At 44.2% G+C, this 24,717-nt stretch overlaps 3 protein-coding genes across 4 annotated transcripts in view; 2 read left to right on the forward strand and 1 right to left on the reverse strand.

The window, feature by feature from the left end:
- Nucleotides 1–5,100, forward strand: part of KCNQ5 (potassium voltage-gated channel subfamily Q member 5) — a 496,856-nt gene extending 491,756 nt beyond the window's left edge. For both annotated transcript variants that reach the window (XM_073905221.1, XM_025890338.2), the window contains one exon: nucleotides 690–5,100. In XM_073905221.1, coding sequence (XP_073761322.1) covers nucleotides 690–1,652 — 963 coding nt within the window. In that variant the 3' untranslated portion in view covers nucleotides 1,653–5,100. The remainder of the gene's footprint in view (nucleotides 1–689) is intronic.
- Nucleotides 5,101–10,949: 5,849 nt separating this feature from the next.
- KHDC1L (KH domain containing 1 like) lies at nucleotides 10,950–18,119 on the reverse strand. The gene is made up of 3 exons (XM_073904934.1): nucleotides 17,988–18,119; nucleotides 11,237–11,360; nucleotides 10,950–11,095 (listed from the first exon to the last, which is right to left on the reverse strand). Exons 1-3 carry the CDS (start codon nucleotides 18,117–18,119, stop codon nucleotides 10,950–10,952), a joined length of 402 nt encoding a protein of 133 aa, XP_073761035.1.
- Nucleotides 18,120–21,486: 3,367 nt separating this feature from the next.
- Nucleotides 21,487–23,588, forward strand: LOC112838025 (developmental pluripotency-associated 5 protein-like). Its single transcript, XM_025890769.2, has 3 exons — nucleotides 21,487–21,712; nucleotides 21,921–22,100; nucleotides 22,826–23,588. The coding sequence occupies exons 1-3, from the start codon at nucleotides 21,535–21,537 to the stop codon at nucleotides 22,987–22,989; spliced, it is 522 nt and encodes a 173-aa protein (XP_025746554.1). The 5' UTR covers nucleotides 21,487–21,534; the 3' UTR covers nucleotides 22,990–23,588.
- The last annotated feature ends 1,129 nt before the right edge of the window (nucleotides 23,589–24,717 follow it).

Raw genomic sequence — 24,717 nt, forward strand, 5'->3', positions numbered from 1 at the left:
ATAGGTGAAGGGGATGAAAGAGTATACTTATCATATGAGGACTGAGTACCTTTTGGAATTGCAGAGTCACTATACTGTATACCTGAAACTAATATAACACCGTATGTTAACTAGACTGGAATTAAAATTAAAAACAATTAAAAAAAGACGACAGTTGTCCAGAAATCAAATTGCTCCCCCAATCTAACCAAAAATATGTCAAGTATTAATTCCGAGGCATTTTGTACCTTTATTTTTAAATTCAGAATCACCTACGTTGATATTTAAGGTCTTAATTTAATTAGAGGAGTCCCTGACTAGACCGCAGTAGAGTCCCAGAATGATTTCTTGGAGGAGGCTTAGCAAAGGCAACTTGATTGGGTTGGCAGTCTTGCAGTTGCTTTTGTATAGGGCTTATATGTTTTTTTGAGAACATCAATTGTTCATTTTAAAGAGTTAGCGCGGAGGGGTGCTGGGGGGAGATTATGTAGAGACCAAAACGAACCTCTCCTCCCAAATCAGACCCTTGGCTGCACCACGGATAGACGTGCGTGCATTCTGAGGTTGTACTAAAGTTCACCACTACATTAGACTTTGTACTCAATATTTAACTGTATTGACACACTCTGACTGCACTGTTTTAATTCTAGAAATGAAGCTCCTTCTTACAACAGGTTATACTCATACGTGACCAATTTCCCCACTCTTAGGTACAGTCCATCGAGTCCAAGCTGGACTGCCTACTCGATATATATCAACAGGTCCTCCGGAAAGGCTCTGCCTCCGCCCTCACTTTGGCCTCATTCCAGATCCCACCTTTTGAATGTGAACAGACATCTGACTATCAAAGCCCCGTGGATAGCAAAGACCTGTCCAGTTCTGCACAGAACAGTGGCTGCTTATCCAGATCAGCGAGTGCCAACATCTCCCGAGGCCTGCAGTTCATTCTGACGCCAAATGAGTTCAGCGCTCAGACTTTCTACACGCTTAGCCCTACTATGCACAGTCAAGCAACACAGGTGCCAATGAGTCAAAGTGATGGCTCCGCAGCAGCGGCCACCAGCAACATTGCAAACCAAATAAATGTGGCACCTAAGCCAGCAGCCCCAACAACTTTACAGATACCGCCTCCTCTCCCAGCCATCAAGCATCTGCCCAGGCCAGAGACCCTGCACCCGAACCCCGCAGGCTTGCAGGAAAGCATTTCCGATGTCACCACCTGCCTTGTTGCCTCCAAGGAAAATGTTCAGGTTGCACAGTCAAATCTGACCAAGGACCGTGCTCTAAGGAAAAGCTTTGACATGGGGGGAGAGACTCTGTTATCTGTCCACCCCGTGGTGCCCAAGGACTTGGGCAAATCTCTGTCGGTACAAAACCTGATCAGGTCGACAGAGGAACTGAATATACAGCTTTCTGGGAGTGAGTCAAGTGGCTCCAGAGGCAGCCAAGATTTTTACCCCAAATGGAGGGAATCCAAATTGTTTATAACTGATGAAGAGGTGGGTCCCGAAGAGACTGAGACAGACACGTTTGATGCCATGCCGCAACTTGCCGGGGAAACTGCTTTTGCGTCAGACTCTCTAAGGACTGGAAGATCTCGATCATCTCGGAGCATTTGTAAGGCAGGAGAAAGTACAGAAGCCCTCAGCTTGCCTCATGTCAAACTGAAATAAGGTCTCCGTTTTCCTTCTAGCATAGCAGTTCCTTTAGCCATACATATCATTGCATGAACTATTTTGAAAGCCCTTCTAAAAAGTTGAAATTGCAAGAATCAGGAAGAACATGAAAGGCAGTTTATAAGCCCGTTATCTTTTAATTGCATGAAAATGCATGTTTAGGGATGGCTGAAATTCCAAGGTACATCAACATTAACCCACTCATTTAGTAACGTACCTTGTGTAAAAATCCTGAGAAACCAAACACTGCTAATGCTATGGGGTGTGTGAAAATGTCAAGATTAGGTCACTTAGAAGATTTGACTCTGTGTTTTGAAATTATGGTAGTAATTGGAAGTAAACAACTTCAAATTTCAGGCATTTCTGCTTTGTGATTAAATACAAAATACATTTTCAAAATTAGGCCATAATGTATATGTAAACACAATGGCTACCATCAACCGCTGCTAACAAGGTATCAAGTAAAGCAGAACTTGGGAATAATAGAAATGGCTGCTTCCTTCAAGATATATTTGCCAACCCATTCCTATTCAGTCATTTTATTATTAATGTAATTTGAATGTCGGTCTGTGTGCTTTTGGTGATTCAACGCTGTGGCAAGCAATTTTGCACATCATTTTCATGTTCTTTATGACAAGAATGTTCTTCAATTAGAAAGCGTGCAAATAATGAAATTCAGGGCCAGTGGGGCAAATAGACTATCTGACACAAGTGATTTCACGGGAACATAGTCCCTGATGGCTGAATCAACTTTATACGTGGTCAACTTCTACACGCGCGAATACAGTCCTCCTGAGTAGAAGGGCCAGTGCCCTGGGGCTGATCTCTCTGCAACGCGCCACCCTGGCTTGCCAGGGCTACCCCAAGTGTGAGAAACCATATCGAGTGTGAGAAACCATTCCCGCTGAACTGATAATACAGGCAGGATCCTGGAGAATTAGACATTTGGGTGAGACTGAGATAAGAAAGGCTTGAAAAGAATCCAGACACAACACCAGGAAGTAGGTGAAGTTAACGAAAATAGCTTTGCCCTCAGAAGGCAATGAGAGGGAGAAAAACAAACCAAAATAGAAGAACTTGATCTTTTTAGAAGATGAATATTGCTAGGGAATTCAACTACCTAAACATCCCTTATTCTTATATATAAACGGAGAATTTTGCAAGGTATTTATTTTTTACTACACCCTGAATGTTTTTTGCTAATAACCTAGTACATTTTGCATATGGAAGGCTACAACTCAACTTCCTTTACTTTTTATACTGTAGCGAACATTTTCTACGCTCCCCCAAGAATGTTGCCCCAAACCTCTAATTAGGGGTTCCGTTTCCTGGTGTACACATTCACAGTTAGAAGCCAGTACCCCCTGCAGGGTCTGCAGATCAAAACACTTAAATCATATAGCACAGCAGCAAGGACCCAAGGGAAACAAAATGAGAGATGCATTTACCAGAAAGCAAGCCACGCCAACTGCTTGTTGGAAACCTGTCTAGCGGTCTCAGAACTTCAGCCAAGGTAACGGCATTCAAAAGGCAAGGGGGAGCCAGAGAGCACTTCAGTTCAGTTCCACTCCAGCCACAGGCCTTATGGAAGGAAGAGTTTTTTCCTTGGCAGATAGTGCTCCTCCAAAAAAACCTTCAGCAGCCAGGAAGACAAAGCAGGGATAGCAACTGGCTGTCCAAAGGCAGGAGGAGACCCTGAAATCCACCCATCCTGCCCACCTGGCTCCCCCAGCAGGCCGTCTCCAACCCCTGACTCTCCTCTGACCTTTCTTCTTCATTAACTTCTCAGTTAGTTCCCTGTCACTGTTTTGCTCCTGACCTTCGCCAGGCTTTACCCGGTCTCCATCCCCAAGTAAACCACTTCTCCGCTCTTCCTCAGATAGGCTTCTCAACCTTTGAAAATCCTTGTCCCTTTTGATAAACACTGAAATTCTAAACACCTCCTCTTCTCAACCCACCTGGATTCTAGCACACTCCCCTGGAATGTATCATTCAGCATCTTCTTGGCTGCTGGAGACACGCAGAAGTTAGGGTCTAAATTTTTCCTCCAGTCAAAAAAAGATTTTATCAAGCTTTTAAAGCAACGGTTTTCATTTTTGAAGCACAGAATTTAGTAAATTATGAAATGCAATTTTTCACCTACTATGTCTCCGCTCAAACTGAACTTGTGATACACCCTCCCAAGGAGGTGGTACACACACACACACACACACACACACACACACACACATCATTCCACTGACCTAAAGCCAGACACCTGCCATGCACTTGGCAGGCTCTCTCCAATTATCAGTCGAGGAAGAGGAGGGAGGCAGCAACTTTCAGGTAGCACTGATTCCTGGACACACCCTGTCCTGGGTCGAACCCCACTGGCAGCAGGAATTCTGAATGTACTGGGGACCCCTCCTTAGGCCTCTCTAGGCCTCCGACACAGTACAGTTCATCCAGCGTTGCTGAAGACTGAAGATTCAGAAACAAGCCCTAAATGCATCACTGAGGTCTTAATCATAGCAAAATGTGATAAACCACGATGCGAAAAACTTTTATACGTTGAAGCCATGACCATTTTGTGTGTATACCTTACTCTAGCACAAAAACTCTTGGATGTTCAAAGATAGTTGTATGAAAGCTGTAGGGTTTTGTCTGTTGTGTTACTCTCTACGGAGTTGAGAGGGGTCTCCCATTTACTCTTAGCAAAGTCCCAGTGATCGATGCCAAATGGTGTCTTGAAGCACAATTTAGCTGAGCACTGAGCAGCCACATGCTTTCTCAGTTCAAGTTTGTCTGCCTTCTTCAATATGTAGGGTTGATCAAGCTAACACTGGCAAACATCCCTTATATGAGGTTGACTAAAAATATTGCTGTGTCTGGTCTAAATGTTTGCATTTTGTTCAATTAAATTAATATCTGTAGGTTGCAAGTTTTGTTTTAAGTAAGAGACACTTTATTGAGTTTTTAAGTCTTTATCTCCTGTTCAAAGGTGCCTTTCTCACCTCCCATTGACTCAGTGATTCTGAAAGTTTATAATTTGCAGGTGAAACAAGTCTAATAGAGAGGAGGAAATCAGGCACAGTGACTAATTCTCATGCCCATTGGCAAAGCAAAACTACAAGAAAGAACGAAACCTGAGCAACTAAATTAATGGATCACTTCATCCAACCAGACTGAGAAAATGTCAGAAACATTAACTTATCTCCCCAGAAGCTGATATTTTTTGCCTTAAATGACATGGTTGTGTTTTTGTAAGAGAAACTTAATATAATTACATGCATTTTAAGTGAGCAGTTCTAAAAGTCGAGTATGACAATACAGTTGTCTGTTCCTGAGAACAAATCAATCAGGAATATCATACCCATCTCAAGCTATCATTGAAATGTAATCTCCTTTGCTCTCTTTTACTGGGCTCATTTGTTTTAAAGTAAAACATTAAAAAGATGTCTATAAACAGTGTGACTATTTTTATCTGGAACTAACTGGTTGGTTCTGAACTGACTGGTCCCAGTCAACCGAACTGGCTGTGTACAGATTTGGGGCTGAAATACAAAAGTTATCTTCCTGCAGTGTCAGTGAAGAAATCATTGGTAATTTGGGGAGGGGGAGATTTGCAAATGTTTTTGAGAGTGTATCATAAGAAAAATTAATTAGATGTTAATCAAAACTCAGAAAGCAGCGCATGTGAGCTTTGTATTAACTATAATAAAAGGGTGTGCTAAACAAGTAATAGGAAATCACTGGGGGACCAGGCAGGTGCGCCAACCTGCAGCCCCTGGCTACTCAGAACTACCATGTTTAGCATCCAGCCAGCCCTGCCTTACCAGGGGAGGACTTCTCCAAAAGCGATCTTTTCCTTCTTCCCTAAGATGGCCCATTCCTTCTGTTTTCCTAGTAATTTTGCTCTAAGTATCCATGATTAATTGAAGTGGAATGTTAGGACTCTAGAATACTAAGTAACAAAGCCCTAACAGAGGCACTTGGGACAGGAGGAAGAAGTGAGGGAGTGTTATCCTGGAGGATAAGGTAAGGGGACTTCCCACTATCGCTCTGAGACCAAACAGGTATGTGCCTAGACTTGAGTGAAAATAAAATTGTTTATGGAACGTGCCTGCTTAATCAACTTAAAAGTGTAAATCACTTCCAAACACTTTTGAACTAGTTTATAGCACAATCTCTCACCCCCACCATTTAAAAGCAAAATTTACTTATGACAACTATTCTACCTTGACCATTGATAAAAATAGTTTCCCATACCTTGAAGCAGCAACTTTTATTAGCCCGGCTTTAACTGCTTCAAAAATGTGTGAGTAAAAATTGTGGCTTTTTTTTTATTACATTTTCATTACAACAAGATGTCACCTTCTAGCCTACCTAATTGCAAATTATTGAAGATTTTACTACATTTCAAAGCAGAAATTTTTCAGATGCATTGTGTATAAACTATAGATTTATGCAAGGCCCTGGAAATTACAGCACCACAAAACTGGTAAATGGCAAAATGTTTTTGCTCAAATAAATAAGTAAAAAATCCAAAGGTACACCTGTATGACTTACTTCTCTTTACCTGTTCACATGATTCACTTTATGTCTATCATAATTTTGGTGACTGTTTTAAGTCCAGTCTGCTCTCCTGGGGCTCCCACACACTGCCACAACACCTACACCTACTTTTTCAACTCTCTGGTTCTTTTCTTATGTTTAGTGATGCTCATCTCTCGCTTACTTGTTTCTTCTTCCTTCTCTTTTCCTTTGCCTGCATTAGTGTGACTTCCTTCCTGGATTGCCCATCCCTGCCCATCCCTGTGATCCCAAGGTACTCGTGCTTCCCCTTGCTGCAGCTCAGGATGCCACTTGCCTCATATGAGCCCTGAGGACATCACACCACACACACCCCCAATCATAAATGCTTTTGAGTATCTCTGAAACTCCTTACCTGAGCCCTCTGGGCAATGATCCAGCACCACTCTCTGTTACCAGAGATCGTACCACTGGACTTGGTGGTGGAGAGGCCTCTGCCACTCTCTGATGGGAAAACTAATTCTTCTTCCCTCGGTCGGTCCGAGGGAAGAAGAAGCTGTTGATTGTCCCCACGATTGGGTGGGGTCATTCCCATATCCCTCTTTCCCCATATCTGCTGCATCTCACTCTCGTTCTTTCTCCTCATAAACATGAGTAGGCTTCCATGTTACCAGCAACCCTTGAGAACTTACCTTCCTCTTTATTTTACCCAACATCTCACTTTCCCTTTAGAACGAAACTACTTACAAAATAAGGCACTTCCATTCCCACAGCAACCATCCACTAGCCAACACATGACAATCAGACCCATGCCCATTCAACACCACAGAAAAACCACTCATGAGTTCACCCATGACCTTCTAGAAAGCTGATTCAATGGATACATTCATCAGCATCCCCGTTGGCTTTTCTGAGGTAGTTGACACCACAGCCACTCTCTCTAAAACTGCTTCTTAGTTTGTCTCCTACTTCTCTGAACCAATCATTATTCACTTTTCCAAGCTCCCTATTGCTTTTAATCCCTTAACTGTTGGTGTTCCCACAAATTCCATCATCAGCTTCTTCCCTTTTCTTATCTCCCTTCACACTCTGCCCCAGGTTGTCTCCTTTTTTATCTCAACTACTGGATGATCCCACCCAGGCACGTATCTCCACCCAGATTACCCTCCCAAGCATCACCCAAAGTCACTTCAGATGCCCCAGACTGAACCGAAACTACTTGAGGACAGGGACATCTCACCCCCATGACACCTCAGGCTTCTCACACGATGCCGTGCATCAGGCACCCAATAATGTTGAATGAATGAAAGTGTCTTGGTCTCTCTGACCCTTTATTCAGCTTTCAGCAACTTATAACCCCTAACTTCAGAGGTCTTTCAAGTCAAGAAGAAAAGGATCATCAAGCCTCATCCACACAGTGAATTAAGCAGATTCAATCTGTTACTTCTCCCAAAGTCCTTTTCCAGATGAGTCTGGGAAGAAATTAATTAATGCCAAATAATGAGTAATCTGTGTTTCTACGGACCTGGGAGAAGCAACCCCTCCCTCATCCTCCCACGCCAGGCCTCAGCATCCTTGGCCTATCCCTACTCCATCCCTCAAACATAATTGGCTCAGACCCCATAGTTGACACCCCTTCCCAGACTTTCTCCATTCACCAGGAAGACTGACTTCTCTCAAATATTACTGTAGGCTCCAAAGAAAACAGGGGGTCTAGTCTCCCTTCCCCTGTCCCTGAGCACATTCTTACTCTCCACATCTCTTTACATCCTACCAAGGCCAGGCCCATAGCCAGAGCCACCCTACAGATTTTTTGGATCCCAGCCTTTAGAATAACAACCGATGCTTAGTGACTGCCCAGCATTGTGTCCATAAATGCTTCCCAAGTATTTTGCCCTTAATCCTCACATTACCACAAGCACTATATCAGGATGTATTTAGCTGCAAGCCTAAGAAAACCCTGGCTAGAACAGCCTTAAATATAAGAACATTTTGTTGCAGAATTTCTTTTCCTTCAGTGCCCGCGGTTCCTGGTCACGCCACTCTGAAGAAATGAAGAGGTAGACCAGGCAAAGAGTGGTGGGCAGCAAAGCCAAGTTTATTGAACTATAGTACAAAGCTCCCAACAAAAGAGGGGACACAAGAGGGATGCCACCAGAGTTTCTAAGTCTAGGGGTTGCCTGTCATCCAATCAGGTTGTCATCTATCTATCACGGGGGAAAGGATGGAGGGCTCCTTCCAGCGTGGTGTAAAATCCTTTTAATGGTGGTTTCCTCTAAGTGGGGGGAGGACCCTGTCCCTGCCTGCTTTTCTTCGAACTATCCTTCATTAATTGTATTGTCTAACAATTGAAATCCAAAGGTAGGGTGGCAGAGTACATTTTGCTCAATGACATCATCAAGGTTCCAGCTGTCCTCCCTGTCAGCAGGATACAATTGATGGTTCCTCTCATTGCCCACAAGATGGCTGCCAGAGGCAAGCGCTGCCGCAAAACCTCCTTGATCACGTCTAACAGGAGAGGGGAGGAGGTGGGGAGCTCTCCACTCGAATATAAATCCTTTCCTGACATTTGATTAGACTAACACAGGTCCCATGATCATTCCTGAGCCTGGAGTAGTCACTAGGTATCTGTTCTTCTGGCCAATCAGAACTCCCTTTTTGGAACTAGGGAGGAGGGACCCCCAAAACCATAGTTCTATTGGAAGAAAAACAGTGAAATGTAGGCAAAAAAAATTTATAAATATATATATATATATGTACACATATGCATATATATATATATATGTACCTAACTTCTATATAGTTACAGGCAGTTAGGATTAGATGAGAAAACTAATGCACTGAGAGATTAGTAACTTGCTGAAGATCATAAAGCTATTTGGTGGTAGAGCTAGGATTTAAATACAATCTATATTGTATTTATGGAGTCTCGCTCCAGTATTTGAGATACTAACTTCTACGTTATTAATATGTGAGTTGTGCCCATACAGAAATCTCTGGTGAAATAGATTTAGAGATCAGAATCACAGTCGCAAGAAGGCAGAATGTTAATTTGATAACTCTTAGTATGAAACTCAATTGAGGGAGAAAACAGTCTTTTTGCAATTGTCTTAAAGAAAAGAAAATATAAAAAAAAAAGGTTTCCCTTTACTTTTTGAGCCATTAATCTTTCAATTATCAATTAGGAAGTAAGCATAATATTCCCTTTGAGAATAGTATGGTTGGTTTTCTTCCAGCCAGACTCATGAGTGTTTTTCTTCCATGATCCTGGTCTTACCGTTTGTTTATAACTGGCCAAAAACCATGAAATTAACAAATCTTGCTGGTTTTAAAATATATTCCAAGTTCAACCACTTCCTAGCACTTCCACCTAGCACTTTCACCAGTGCCCCTAGAGTCCAGGGCACTGTCTTCTCTCACCTACAATAGCTTCATCGTGAGACACAGTTTGCTAGAGAAGCTCTAACAGGAAGAGTTCAAGTGAGGACATGTTTAGCTTGCCATAATCTTGGCTAGAGAGATCCAAATGTGAATTTGGCATTCAGGAAAGTTCTGGAAGTCTTACTATCGATTTATTCATACCTTAAGGGACTTCAGGATATTTTGCTCTCAGAACACCCCATCACCATCCCCAAACTTCTAGCAATCAGGGACAATGACTGGGGACCTAAGGTTCACCGGGCTGCCTGGGTGCCTACTTCACCAAGCAGTTGGAGTGGAACCAGTTTGTCTCCATCTAGACCCTCCCTCCACACACACATTTCTTCTCTCATTTGTCTGCCTTTTAAGATCCAGGGGAATGCTGGGGAAGGTCCCTTCTTTTCTAGAAACCCCTGTCTTCCTTCCACCCAGAGCAGCCTGGCCAGGCTCCAGGTGCAAAAGCAGCAGCTTGTGGAAGAGCTGTCTTTTCTGTTTCATATTCCAGAGCTGGGCAGCACCTCTGGGTGACAGCATAGGTGGCTGGCTCATGGTGGTTCTGCAGATCTCAGTGCGGGACCTGCTCGAAGCCCCTCCTGGGCCAGATAAGCTTATCCAAAGGAAAGAAGAGAGCACAGAGGCTTTTCACATTGGGTCACTTATTTTATTGGATATCTTCACCTGTTGAACACTTTCTTACGTTTAGAAGACATGTCTCAGACATATGCCTCAGAAGGTCTGAGAGGAACAAGACTGGGTCACAAACTCAAACTTCTCCCAATGCCATTTCTCACCAAAGCCAAAACTTGCCCTCACTTCCTAATTGCCCAGGGAGGGTATCAGTCCTTTATTATTAATAAAGCAAAATCTAAGGGAATCTAGCAAAAGCTCCCATTGGGAATGGGAAGCCTGGGAAAGCCTCAGAGAGGGTCCCGCCCACCCTGGCAGGCAGACTTGGACCTGGCAAACAGCTGTGTGCTGGGGGAGGCAGCCAGATTGTCCTTGGTCAGGGGCTGGCTCTCAACTAGCTGCAGCATCTTGAGGCCTGCGAAGACAGTGCCCTGGTGAGGCCCTGGGACCCCCCCGGGGCAGGCCAGGACTCCCAAAGAGACATCAAGGGGTGTTACCCCAACCCGGGCCTTCCCGGCTGCCCCATCCACACACCTCCCCACCCTTTCCTGTAACTGACAGCAGACCACAAAGATGGCTGGGGCTCCAGGGCACCCTCTTCAAGGGCTCACGGGAACACTTGGCTTTCCAGCCACCCCAGTGATTCCTGAAGAAACCAAGATGCCATGCAGCTCCACAGTTCAGCGAAGGGCACCTACCTTGGGCCTGCTGGTCAGAGTCCCAGCTCCCCAAGCTCTAGATCAAACCGAACAGCCACCGCCTTGCCTCAGGAGGTCCAACTACAGGGACTCGGGTGTGGCTGGCAGCTGTGAACCAACTCTCCAGCTGAATCAGGGTGTGGCTGTGCACCTCTAAGCAGTGAAGGTCTGCGTCAAGGTGGCCTGCCCCCAGAGGAGGGACTTATGAACCTCCACCCCCCCGGGGCGGGGAGGTGCTGGCAGGGGGTGCTCTGTGACAGATGGGGGTGGGAAAGTAGGGGAAAGTTGGAAACCGGGGAGGACGTGTGGGCAACAGCCACCTACCAAAGATGCGCTCCTCCTGGTCCGCTTCCATGTAAAATACCAGTGGAAGGTAAAAGTTCTCTGATACAGTGCACCATGGTTTCTCGCTGCAAGGCCTCCTTTCCATGTCCTGAATTGCTCCTACCTGATTCAGAATAGAGGCAAGCTCAAACACCGTTAAAAAGGAACTCGGAAGGGGCGCCTGGGTGGCTCAGTTGGTTAAGTGACTGCCTTCGGCTCAGGTCATGATCCCAGGGTCCTGGGATCGAGTCCCGCATTGGGCTCCCTGCTCAGCAGGGAGTCTGCTTCTCCCTCTGACCCTCTTCCCTCTTGTGCTATCTCTCATTCTCTCTCTCAAATAAATAAATAAAATCTTTAAAAAAAAAAAAAAAAGGAACTTGGAAGAAGTCAGGGTAGGCCCAGGATCTGTGCTAAATATTGGCATCTGAACAACCCCACATCTTGGAGGGGCAGCCCCTGCCTACAGATCCTTTCAATAAAATCCATTTCAAGTAATCGTCTAATCTGAACTTAATCCCTTTGTGCCAAATTGAATCATCTCATCAGTGCTTGCCTCTCTGATGCCCAAGAATCCAAATTATCTTCATTTCTAATTTCAAAAGATTTTGGGCATGAGCCAAGGCAGGGATTGAGGGATGGAAAGTACTGGAACAGGCAAGTTCCAAAATGGCCTCCCTAGACTTGGACAGGCACTGTTTTAGTTTGTTCACGCCACAAAATGTTATAGGCCAGGGTGGTTTAAACATTTTTTTTAAGATTTTATTTATTTATTTGAGAGAGATAATGAGATAGAGAGAGAGAGAGAGCACGAGAGGGGGGAGGGTCTGAGGGAGAAGCAGACTCACTGCTGAGCAGGGAGCCCGATGCGGGACTCGATCCCGGGACTCCAGGATCATGACCTGAGCCGAAGGCAGTCGCTTAACCAACTGAGCCACCCAGGCGCCCGACCAGGGTGGTTTAAAAACAAGAAGCGGGGCGCCTGGGTGGCTCAGTTGGTTGGGCGACTGCCTTTGGCTCAGGTCATGATCCTGGAGTCCCGGGATCGAGTCCCACATCGGGCTCCCTGCTCGGCGGGGAGTCTGCTTCTCCCTCGGACCCTCCCCCCATCTCATGTGCTCTCTCTCTCTCATTCTCTCTCTCTCTCAAATAAATAAATAAAAATCTTTAAAAACAAGAAGCACTCGGGGCACCTGGGTGGCTCAGTCAGGGTGAGCATCTGCCCTCAGCTCAGGTCATGATCTCAGGGTCCTGGGATTGAGTCCTGCATCAGGCTCCCTGCTCAGTGGGGAGTCTGCTTCTTCCTCTCACTCTCCCTCTGTGCTCTCTCTCTCTCTCAAATGAATAAAAAATCTTCAAATAAAAAAATAAGAAGCACTCATTTCTCACAGTTCTGGAGGCTGGGAAGGCCAAGATCACAGCACTAGCAGATTTGGTATCTGGTGAGATCCTCCTGGTTGGCAGACAGCCTCCTTGCTGTGTCCTTACAACGCTGCATGTCTGAAAGGGTGCTTACACTTTCTGAGCCTCTTTTACAAGGACACTAATCACATTAATGAAGAGGAACCCTCCCAAAGCCTCACTTCCTGATACCATCACCTTGGGGGTGAATTAAGAATTCAATATGTGAATTTGGGAGGCATGCAAACATTCAAACCATGGCAGTTACTACCAGCCAACCAATGACGACACATGTGTAGTCAAAGTTGAGCTTATTTGATGTGCCGCTTCAGGAGAGAGGCAATAATCCAGGGACATAAAGCCTCTTTATAGGGAAGAGTTGTGGGGAGCCTATTACAGGATTTTGGCTGGGTAATTCTAAGGACTGTTTAGGGGAGCAGAAGCCAGTTTTGTAAAAAGGGGGCAATTTGGTGGTTATCTTGGCAGTTTTTATGTAGGAGGCAGGGAGATTAATGTGGTACTGATTGAAGAGTGTCATTGTCTCCGGCTTTAAACATAGTTACAGAGTAAATGGTCTTAATGGCCTTTCCACATCTTGTTGCCTCACAATCACTGAGTGGTAAAATCATTGCAAAGTAAAGTATTCTGCAAGAGTCGTTTGTGTGTGGTAGGGAACATTAAGAGTTTACCTGCCAACTTCCAGCTACAAGTTCCTAGGTCTGTTTTTGGTTTTGTTTTTGGTTTTTTTTCAATCTCCCATTTTGGCCAAAGGATACTGGCCAGCCCTGGGGACATTCATCTGCATGGTTCAGATCCACACAATCATCAGAATCCATTGATCACAGGCTATTTGGAGAACACTGTCCACATTTGCACTGCAGTTAGTCTCACATGAGCCTTTTGTTGCAAGATGAGAATCTGAACCATTTAAAAACAGAATGACTGCACAGTTGCATTTAGGATACATGGGTCAACTAGAATACATAATTACTGGAAACAAAGTGATCATTAGTCCTATTAATAGGTTGCCAAGGAAAGAGCCAAAACCGGGCCATGAAATCAGGTCCCCAAATCCACCCGAATCTGTTCTAGCGAGCCAGATAGTCATTCTTTTAACTTAACTACAAACTGTTCTACCTAACCAGTAGTGTTTTAGGTAGGTGCCACAAGCAGTGTTTGCTACGAAACAGAGTTCTTACCTAGCCAAGAAGAAACCAAAGCCTATTTAATCATCCATAACCACCATTTAATTTAAATTTTAACTAGTTTGTTGGGCCTCCAGAGCAGAGGTAGTGTCATTTGCGACTTCTGCTAGGATCAAAGACAAATTGTGTACCAGCTTTTCTTGCTGTATTATTCCTACTATTGGAATTGGAGCACCCAGAGTATAGATGAAGAGGGGGTCAGTTCTCTCTCCTGGGAGCTCTCCTGAATGGTCCATGCTTCCCTTGTTTTAGTCTCTGAGTATCTTTCTCAAAGAAACAGTTTTCTATAGGAGGAGATGTTATAAATACTGCAGATTCTCTAAAAGTTACTCCGTGTACACAAGATAGGTTTTGTGTAATAAGGTGCACATAAAATGTAGTAGCTTACTGTCACACAAATTGAATGGGGAGTACAAATATCACTGATCCCAATGAAAACAGGACGATCATTAGTCCCCTGATATGTAAAGATTCCTTGAGTAGAGCCTGAGGAATCACTGAAGATAACAGATTAACACAGCAAAGATAGCCTCAATATTTGTGTCTATTCCTGTAAGCTTGCTTCTTGAGTCAGCATAAGTATTTTGTAATAAGCATAAGTATTTTGGGTTCAGGGTCCAATTTTTTTGATAGAACTGAAGGTTAGGGACGCCTGGGTGGCTCAGATGGTTAAGCGTCTGCCTTCAGCTCAGGTCATGATCCCAGGACCCTGGGATCATGACCCCAGCTGAAGGCAGAAGCTTAATGACTGGGCCACACAGGCGCCCCAGAAAATCTATCTTTTGAAGTGTTAAAGGAACAGCTATTAAATTTTTGTTAGATCAGGTAGAGAATGACAAATGCATTCATCAGTTAGATTTAGAACAACAGCTATAGGGTGCCTGGGTGGCTCGGATGATTGGGCGTCTGCCTTCGGCTGAGGTCATGATCCCAGGGTCCTGGGATCGAGTCCCGCATCAGGCTCCCTGCTCCTTGGGAGCCTGCTTCTCCCTCTGCCTCTCTCTCTCTCTCTCTCTGTCTCTCATGAATAAATAAATAAAATCTAAAAAAAAAAATCCATATGAAATCAAATTAAAAAAAAAGAACAACAGCTATAGTCTGAAAACACACACACATACACAAGAGTTTTGCCTTTCCTCAAGTGGCAGAGATATATTAGAGGATTAAGATTAAAAATGTAGATATGTGGGGGTGCCTGGGTGGCTCAGCCAGTTAAGCATCCGACTCTTGATCTCAGCTCAGGTCTTGATTTCAGGGTCCTGACTTCAAGTCCTGTGTTGGGCTCCAGGCAGGGTGTGGCTCCTACTTAAAAAAAAGGGTGGGGGGGGCTTTGTTAAAGAATTAAGACATTTTTTAGCTCACCTCTAGGGGGCACCAAAGTACAATGATCACTAGAGCAAAATGAAAAAAGGAGGACAGAGAGAGAAAAAAATGTATCTTGTTTTATTGCCTTGGGTTGAAGCTCTCCACATCATCATTGGCTTGATCTGAAGTTCTTGGTTTGGTAGTCTTCCTCCAAGATCAGTTATTCCTGGAGGGTATGTAAGAATCCTTTATGATTTCCCAGTGAAATCCTTTCAATTGAGGGCACAGGTAATGTTTCCCCTGATTTTTGCAAGTTTAGTCTCTTTCAAAACACTAAATCTCCAAGTTTCCAATCATGCAGAGGCTGTTTGGGTGGATATTTGGGGAAGACTGTTTATACTTACTGATGATAAAGCTGGGCACAGCAAATGAATCTTTTGTAATATTTAGAATTGTAAGCTTGCGGTTATAAATTATTAGATTATTACTTTCCTGAGGTTCCTGGTATGGTCTTTTCATAAAGGACATTCTGGAGCTGCTCTTTAGTAACAACCACAATGAAATGTGTACCCCACATCACCAAAGAAATCAGTTAAATTTCCTTAGACCCAGAATAACAATCAAGAAATTTACCATCAGAACTTTGGCTATCCAGCAGGAATATCCTCAATCCATCCTGACAATAAACAATTGCCAGCACATACACCGTCACTGGGGCCAACTGCTTTGGTCAATGCTTGTTTAGCATAGTGGTAAGCTAAGGTATTTCCTTGGAATTCTGGGTCATCACACCTTGAAGTAGTCTTCTTCAGACGGCCAAATGTATATTTCTCAGATATATTTGGTCTTCATCCACAGTTCCTAAAAATGCTTCAGAACCATAAAAGTGAAATGGGTGTCTTGTTATTAATGAAGGTGACTTTTGGACCCCATCCAAGGGCAGGTTCTAGTGGCCAGGAAGACCAACCATGTGATTGAAAGAGTTGGAACTTTCAATCCCACCCCCTCCATCTGGAACCTCTGGGGAGGGAAAAGGCTAGAGGTTGAATCAGCCAATGTCAGTGACTTAGCCAATTATGACTAAGTGATGAAGCCTCCATAAAAACCCAAGTGGACAGCTTTTTGGTCCTTTTTTTCCCCTGACAGCTTCCACACTTGGGGAGCCGGAAAGTTCCCACATGCTACTGAGCCAGGCCTCAAGTTCCATGAGAACAGAATCTCCGTGGCTAAGGATCTTACCCTATGTATCTCTTCATCTGGCTGTTGATTTGTATTCTTTATCATATCCTTTAATAAACTGGTAAATGTAGTGAGTGTTTCCCTGAGTTCTGTGAGCCACTCTACCCAATTAATCAAACCTAAGGAGGATGTCTTTGGAACCGCCAATCTGTAGGGGGTATGTCAGAAGCACAGGTAACAGCCTCGGGCTTGCTAACTGGCTTCTGAAGGGAGTGGGAATCAGGGACAATCTGGTGAGACTGAATCCTTAACCTGTGGGATCTGATGCTATCTCCTGGTGGATACAACAGAACTGAGTTGATTGGACACCCTGCTTGTGTCCAAGAATTGTGTTGTATGTGGGGGAACCCACCCCCAGAAAGAGATTGGAATTGGGTCCAGGAACTCTAAAAGGGTCACCAGTCTGCAAAATTTTCTTTTTTAAAATCAATGTGTTGACAGTTATTGTGTCAATCTATATAATGAACAAGGGTTGGGTTTTTTTTCACTTTAGAAGTACTTAATCATTTTATTATAATTAAGCTAGAAAAACACAACTTTTATTTTGATTTGTCAGCTTTTTATATTCTAATTTGGTAACCAAAAAGATTTCATGTCTGAGTTACTCAAAATTTAAGAATGTCAAGCAAACCTAAATATTTCTGTTCTTTCTGGGTGCCTGGGTGGCTCAGTCCATTAACCCTCTGCCTTCAGCTCAGGTCATGACCTCAGGGTACTAGGATCAAGGCCCCCATTGGAGTCTGCTTCTCCTTCTGCCCTTTCTTGTGCTCTCTGTCTCAAGGAAATAAATAAAATCTTTAAAAATACATATATTTTTGTTCTTTCCTTTATAAACCAAAAGAGCAAACAGAAAAGAAAAGGTATCTTAGAAGTTTGATTATTTTGGATTTGGGGCCTGAATTTTAGGGGGAAAAAAAAGAAGGTACTTAAACAAGAGTGCTAGTGGTTGAAATAGTAGGAAATATATGGATTTGAGGTGTATTTTGAAGATAGAGCCAGCAGCATTTTCCAACTTTATGATTTTAGGCAAGTGGCTAAAAAAAAATTTTTTTTTTTTGAGACTGAGCTCTGCCCTCCTGTTTTTCCACTCCTGCAGCGGCTGCAAAGTGAGTCTGTCTGCGCCCCGCACCCCGCACCCCCCCTCAGCCTAGAGGGGGGCTCAGCACCCTGAAGGGATGTGTGTAGGGTGGAGACGGCCAGCTGCGACCAGCTGGGAGCCCTGGAAAACCTCCCATACACCCCCATCCCCACCTTCTTGCGCTGCCGGCTTCAAATCCAAGAGCCGAGGCGGGCCGCGCAAGGAAAGCAGTGGAGACAGATCCGCCCCACCTGCTGGGCCTCCCTCCACCTAAGACGGCCAGACTGATGGCGAGGTTATCTTTGCTGTGCCTACTTACTTGAATCCGCCCCCGAGATTTTCTTCTTGACACACTTGGGTTGTGGTGTGCCAACCTTAAAAATAAAATAGCCAGTTATTATCTTCCTACTTCCTGCGGGTTCTGTGGGCTGCAAGGGGTGGTACCTGGGTGTGAGCTCCCGCGTTGTCTCCCCGCCTCCATTTTAAATGAGGTTTCCTATATTTATTTCCTCAGGTGGGAGGAGACTGAAGCCGGGGGAGGGAGCCCCGGGAGCCTGTTGTGAATCTCCTGCAAAAGCGCTTGACACAGCGCCGGAGACGAAGTCCAGAGTGTCCCCATCTTCTCGTTCCTTCTTTCCACCTCTCCTCCGTCCCCCATGCCCGATCACAATCTCTCCCCTCTCACACCTCTGTCTCCTGCACCTTCCTCCCATCGTAAGCACGCACAGGGGTTCGTTCTCCTCCTGGAGAGGATTGCCTTTCCTCAGAGCAAAGGGGTGGGGTGAAGAAAGGAGAAGGCTAGAACACACCCTCCGCGGAAATTAGGGTAAGTACAGCAACTGCATTGAATAAGCGTCAGCCTGCTCGCCATCGCCGTCGGAGGGGAAGCATCAAGTTTGACGTGATCTCCTTGCAAGAGACTTTAACTCTCGCTTAATTCCTTCAAATGGGACAAAATTATCCAAATTATCCAACAATCCAGACCACCTTCAAGTGCTTAATTGCTTTTGCTTTTAAGTGCAACCATCTGACTTTTCCCGTTTCCTTCTGTCCTGTGAGCCTATTTGGTGTTGCACGTCGGTGTTAATGATGTGTTCGTTCCTGAACTTTGAGGGGTTTCTTTAAAATTAGATTATTACTTTCCTGGGTTCCCTGGTATGGCCTTTATCTGGGGGGAGGGTTCGGCAAAAGATTTTTCAAAACATTTGTCAGTGGGCACCTGGGTGGCTCAGATGGTTAAGCGTCTGCCTTCCGCTCAGGTCATGATCCCAGGGTCCTGGGATCGAGTCCCACATCAGGCTCCCTGGTCCTTGGGAGCCTGCTTCTCCCTCTGCCTCTCTGTCTCTCATGAATAAATAAATAAAATCTTTAAAAAAAAAACATTTGTCAGTGATGCCAGTATAATTATCAGGAGGCTTCAATTTCTACTTTGAGAAAGTTAACTACTTCTAGTTAGCTTTGTACACATGTTGATATTCACCTTCTCAAATATCAACCCTTTGGTGAATAAAGCAACTGTTTCACTTTTGCGGTGAGGAAAAAAAAAAGATCAGATTCAATGTAGAAAAATTATTTTGAAAAAAAATCAATTTTTTCATGCAAAATTACACAAATAATACTATCCAAGGTATCGGGATAGGACCAGAAACAGGAGTCAGATAACTGTGCAGTTGATTATCCAATGCCAATAATGCACAATCTTCATTATCTCATTTTAGAGCATTAAAAAAAAAGGTAAGAATTGCAAATATAACCTGAAATGATAGCTTTTATTTAAATATAGTCATGTGAGTGTGCCTAAGGAGGACAGGACACCTAATGCTCTTGTGTTTGCGTGTGTCCTAATAGATGTGGACTCACAGCAAGATAGCCACGGCTGAAGCCAGAAGTGTCAATTTTCTGATTGCAGAGTTTTTAAAAAACAGGAAAATAGGTTTAACAAACATGCATTCAAAAGAAATATGGTCTCTACCCCATCCCATTCCGGAGGTTCCTTATACTTGGGCAAATAGACAATCTATGAGAAACAGCTTCAAATTTATGGGTTTCATTTAGGGGACTTCTCAGGTTCCCAAATCATTCAGGGAAGTCCATTTCTTATTCAGTATCTCTAGTGCTCTGCCAATCTCTGGCTGACAATAGAAACGTTTTCAACTCCCAGATGACTTCAAAATATAGAAAAAGAATCCTGTAGTGATGATGTGAGTAGCTCCTAATATCAGTTGAACTCCAGATGATTAGACTAATCATAATAATCTCATTTCCCTTGCCAGTGATCCAATTAGAATATGGCACATGTCCTAATTTTGAAATGAGGTGAAGCCTAAGAGGCTTCCAGGATAGGTTTTCCCACTTCTGAAAAGAGACACAAAAAAGACTTTGTCCCTCCTCTTCTCCTGTTGGTTGGGACTGGACATGAGTTGGGAAAGAGCTACAAGCATCTTGCTACCAGCCTGAAGATGAAGCCAATGCCAATATGAAGTGGGAGGGTAGGAATACACAGAAACTGAATCTGAACCCTGACATGCTATCCTTGGACTTACTGTTATTGGCAATTTCCCATTTGAATTTACATATGGGGTTTCCCCCCAGTTTTATTAAAGTATGATTGACAAATAAAAGTTGCATATATTTAACTGTAGGATTTGATTTTTTTGTTATTCAATAGATATTTATTGATTCAATATTTTGCATATATTTAACTGTAGGATTTGATTTTGTATGTTTTTTTTTAAGAGTTTATTTATTCATTTGACAGAGAGAGAAAGAGGCAGGAGAGAGGGAACACAAGCAGGGGGAGTAGGAGAGGGAGAAGCAGGGTTCCCTCGAGCAGGGAGCCCGATCCGGGGCTCTATCCCAGGACCCTGGGATCATGACCTGAGCCGAAGGCAGACGCCTAACGACTGAGCCGCCCAGGCGCCCCTGATTTTGTATGTTATTCAATAGATATTTATTGATTCCAAAGTAAGGGCACTTTGTAGAACATTGGAACCTACGGATAGTTCCTGCAATTGAAGGACCTTACACTCCAGCAGATAACCTTGAAAAGCATCCGGAAATGTCTTTTTTTTTTTTAAGATTTTAGTTATTTATCTGAGAGAGAGGGAGAGAGAGAGAGCGTGAGCGTGAGGGGTAGGGGCAGAGGGAGAAGCGGGCTTCCTGCAGAGTGCAGAGCCCGAAGTGGGGCTCGAGCCAGGGACTCCAGGATCATGACCTGAGCCGAAGGCTGACGCTTAACTGAGAGCCACCCAGGTGCCCCTGGAAATGTCATTTTTTATTGAGATATAATTGACATTTAACATATTCGTTTCAGGTGTATGACATAATAATTCGATATTTGTATTGTTAAAAAAAAAAAATTCAGCCAAGCAAATAACTTCTGAATAAGACATAGAATTCTCTTAAAGTACCTGGGAGGGAGATGGGCCCTGTTCAGTCAGAACCATGATTTTTAAGTTGCCGTTTCCTCAAGGATTAGCAATCTGATGAAGGATAAAGGAGCCTAAATTCTGCGTTTGGGAATCTGTGGTCACTCTATAATATATACGTTTTTGTCCCAGTCCCACCACTTCCACTTCCTAATCTATAAAAATGGAAATAACTGCATCTTCCTCACAGGGTTGTTATAAAGTCCTTAGACCACAATTTAAGTTATATTCCTGGTCGGCACTACAGAAGTGATCCTCATACGGGTGCATCCAGTGCTGGGGAACATGAATCTCTCTGAACTATACCTAATGTTGGTGAGCAATGTGGCTTTCATAATCCCACGGTTTTGTTGCATTTATTATCGGGGAAACGTTGGAACTCAAAGAAGGCCTGTGTTGCAATCCAGGTTCCTCCATCCTTAGCCATGACAACACCAAACGGCCTGGCGGGAGGTTGGCACTAGGCTCTGCTGGGACTCCATTGGCCTGCCCGGATTGGAGTTAGCCAATCGCCAAGCGCTCCTCGAGGGGGCGGGGCCTGCGAAGGGACCAACCAGGCCTGTGCTCAGACGGCGAGCAGTCTCGTCCCGCCTCCCGGCCACGTGGGGTTCTCTCTTCCTGCAGATCCGGTCCTGAGTACGAGCAATGGCGCCCTTCAGGGTTAAGACCCAGCCCGGACCTCACAGCCCAGGAGCCAGCAAGAAGTGTTCCCTTTCCAGGAGCTGGCTCCTTATGCACACTCAGCAGTCCTGGTGTAAGTTTAAGCACTTTCTGAAGCCATCAGTGCTTCACGTAGAGGCACGTCTGCTGGAAAAGATTTTCGGTGAGTACGCTCAAATCTTTACCACTAGGCCCCGCCTTGGTCTCCGGTGACCACCGTGAGCCATCCACTGCAGTTCTAAGGCAGTGGCTAGTGTCCTGCAAGCCATTGTCCCAGTGACCTCCTTCGCCTGTCCCCGCAAGCTCCGAGTCTTGGCCCATTCCGCCACCCCCACCCGCCTAATCCCTCGGGAATCCTCCATTCTCCACAGGTCCAAGCAGAGTCCTCCTCCCGGGATTCGAGCGGGAGTTCAAAGTCCTGCTCCAAATGAGAAAGCGCAACTCCGAGGGCAAGGTTGAAATCTTCATCATGGGGAGACGCCGGTACCGCAAGCGTGCCAAAAGGCTGATTCGCTTTTTGGCCGTGAAGCCGCGAAGGAAGCCGTGCGAAGGTAAGGAGCGTCATATGCCTAGACATTAAGTGCGCAGACCTAGACTGTGCTAAGGGAACTTTCACTTCCACCACTCCTCTCCCGCAAGCCTGGGACTCCTTCATATCCGGGGATGCTAGGATTCCTGAGTTTCCAAGGGAGTCACAGAAACCCTGGAATACGGCACTGTGGGAGACAGCTGGCTTCCTTCCAAGGAAAGAAGAGCCGTAAGGAACCTCCTACCCCAGGCCCTTCCCCGCTGTGTGCCTGCCTGATTTCCCTTTTCAGAAGCTGGGAGGGAAGCCATCTGGACCCCACTTTGTGAGATAAAACTAGAGTCAGTGATGACTTAGAATGAACGCAAAAGCACTGTAAAAATGCAGATTGCCCACCACGACTTCCCTCCAACCCCACCCAGGAGTTAGGCATATTGGCAAACTAAAACTTCTGTTCCTCAGGCTCCTCACCTATAAAATAGGTCTAGTCATAGTAGCCTACATAGAGGTTTTTTTCCCCGAGGACTAAATGAGTGAATACAATAAAGCACTTAGAATACATAGAAAATACTTGATAAATATGAGCCATCATTATTTTATTGGGTGTTCTGGGTGATTCTGATGTAGGTGGTATGCTCTAAGGTGACCACTAAGGTAGACTCAGCAGTGTTTTCTGTGGAGTCGCTTTCCCTGTGTGTTCTGTGTGTTCTCCTGGGCAGTATACTTGCTCATTCCATGCTTTCCTTCCAGGCACAATGATGCTCAGCCTGGAAACCATGAAGTCTCTTGAAAAAGAGAATGTTCATTCCAGTGCTCTCCTCTCCACCACAGTGATGAGCAGCCTGGATGAAGCCATGCAGTCACTGGAAATAAGTCAGGAGACTGTCCAGGAACCTGTTACCAAAACAGTGTGATTTTTGTGATTAGAATCTTAGTGCAAGGGGTTCAGTCTGGGTCAGGAGCCTTACCCTTAGAGCCCATTCTGTACTCTGCCTTTGTTCCTGTGGCTAAGGGGAAATAAGTATTGTTAGTGGTCTATACACCTTTTTCCTTGCTAAACAAATAGACAGTTGTTTAAAGATTCAAACGTGAGTTATAATAAAAAATAAACTTTAAAAAACATATATAGATAGAGATTAGTATTGCCAAGAAAGGCAGTCTTGCTTTGCATGCTCCAAGAAGGGAAAGAGCTAAGAATTAACAAATGGTTGGTTCTGCTTTTTCACAGTGTTTCGTACTAGGTGGGTATAGCTAGGACCTTTAATGTTCCAGGGAGCTTTTGTAGATAAGGAAGAACTTTACTGTTTATTCTTTCATTAATGCTAATTTTGAAAAAAAATGTTACATTGATATTAAACAAGCTTTATAAACCCAATTGTTAAGCGTTGAAACATTGATGACAAGCTGATTCCATTCTCTTTGGTATTTAGTTAAAAAGAAGTCTATTATGTTTCTTTGTCGTCTTTTTTAATAGCTTAAATGGCAAAACACATTAGTGAGTACCAAATTTATTATGACTAGAACAAAAGCATCTGTATGTGGTTCTTCATTATTCCTATAATCCCAAATAGAATAGCTTTCCTTTTTTTTAATTTTTATTTTTTTTACTTTATTTTATTTTTTATTTTTAAAGATTTTACCTATTCATTTGACCGAGAGACACAGCAAGAGAGGGAACACAAGCAGGGGGAGTGGGAGAGGGAGAAGCAGGCTTCCCGCTGAGCAGGGAGCCCGATGCGGGGCTCAATCCCAGGACCCCGGGATCATGACCTGAGCCGAAGGCAGACGCCTAACGACTGAGCCACCCAGGCACCCCTAGAATAGCTTTCCTGATTTAAGTAATTTTATTAGTTACTTTACTTTCTCAGAGTATTACTGTAAATAAAAGAAAAAGGATTCCATCTCTGCCCAACTGAGTTTGCATATCCTGGGTTTAGTGACCAATTACTTCTGGGTCAGATCCCTAGAATACCATTTATTGAGCATTTGGTATGGACCAGGTTCTGTTAAGTACTTTACATACATTATTTGACTTGATCTTCATAATAATCCTATGAAATCATAATCTATGAAAATAGATGTGATTATGCCCATTTGACAGATGAGGAAAGGGCAGGGTAGGAACATCAAATAATGGGTATCCTGCCTCTTTGTCACTTTTCGTGTTGATACATGTACATTCACACTACACTGTAAACTCCTCATGGCATTAGGGATGGTGTTTCAGTTTTCTTTTACCCCTGAGGCCCTAGGCACGTAGTTAACACTGGGTTATTGACTGTTACAGTCATTGTTTTATTTACCAACCAGTCGGCCCTAGTTAATGCAGATAATGGTGTTCATGAATAAAAACCAGGTCTACCACGTGGCCATTTGGCCATATATGACAACCTGCAGTTTCATTAATATAATCTGGAAAATTTACTGAATTATTTTTTTCCCCATTTCCCTTAGCAATAACATGGTACTAAAGAACTGAGGACGCAACTGGCTGGGTTTAAAAATGCCTCTGGTAGTAGGTGCTTGGGGCCCACCCAGGCAGCCCTGCTGGGAGAGGCCAGGGTTAATCACTAGCTCACAGGCTTAGGGTGAGTAAACAAAAGGTTCCAGGGAAGCTCCTCTGGCTCTAGGTCCTGTCACAT

This window comes from Callorhinus ursinus, unplaced genomic scaffold (genome assembly GCF_003265705.2).
Source record: "Callorhinus ursinus isolate GAN/ISIS: 27379988/994484 unplaced genomic scaffold, GSC_fseal_2.0 scaffold22, whole genome shotgun sequence".
NCBI classification, from domain to species: Eukaryota; Metazoa; Chordata; class Mammalia; order Carnivora; family Otariidae; genus Callorhinus; species Callorhinus ursinus.

Bases quoted from the DNA above. Each gene is read 5' to 3' on its own strand.
- KHDC1L (XM_073904934.1), bottom strand. From the start codon at position 18,119: ATGGGGGACGGAGGAGAGGTGGAAAGAAGGAACGAGAAGATGGGGACA. The intron at 11,361-17,987 runs GTCTCCTCCCAC...ATTCTGAATCAG, and splicing joins GGCTCCCTCCCCCGGCTTCA to GTAGGAGCAATTCAGGACAT. The intron at 11,096-11,236 runs GTAGGTGGCTGT...CTCTGGGGGCAG, and splicing joins CCAGGAGGAGCGCATCTTTG to GCCACCTTGACGCAGACCTT.
- LOC112838025 (XM_025890769.2), top strand. From the start codon at position 21,535: ATGGCGCCCTTCAGGGTTAAGACCCAGCCCGGACCTCACAGCCCAGGA. The intron at 21,713-21,920 runs GTGAGTACGCTC...CATTCTCCACAG, and splicing joins TCTGCTGGAAAAGATTTTCG to GTCCAAGCAGAGTCCTCCTC. The intron at 22,101-22,825 runs GTAAGGAGCGTC...CTTTCCTTCCAG, and splicing joins GCGAAGGAAGCCGTGCGAAG to GCACAATGATGCTCAGCCTG.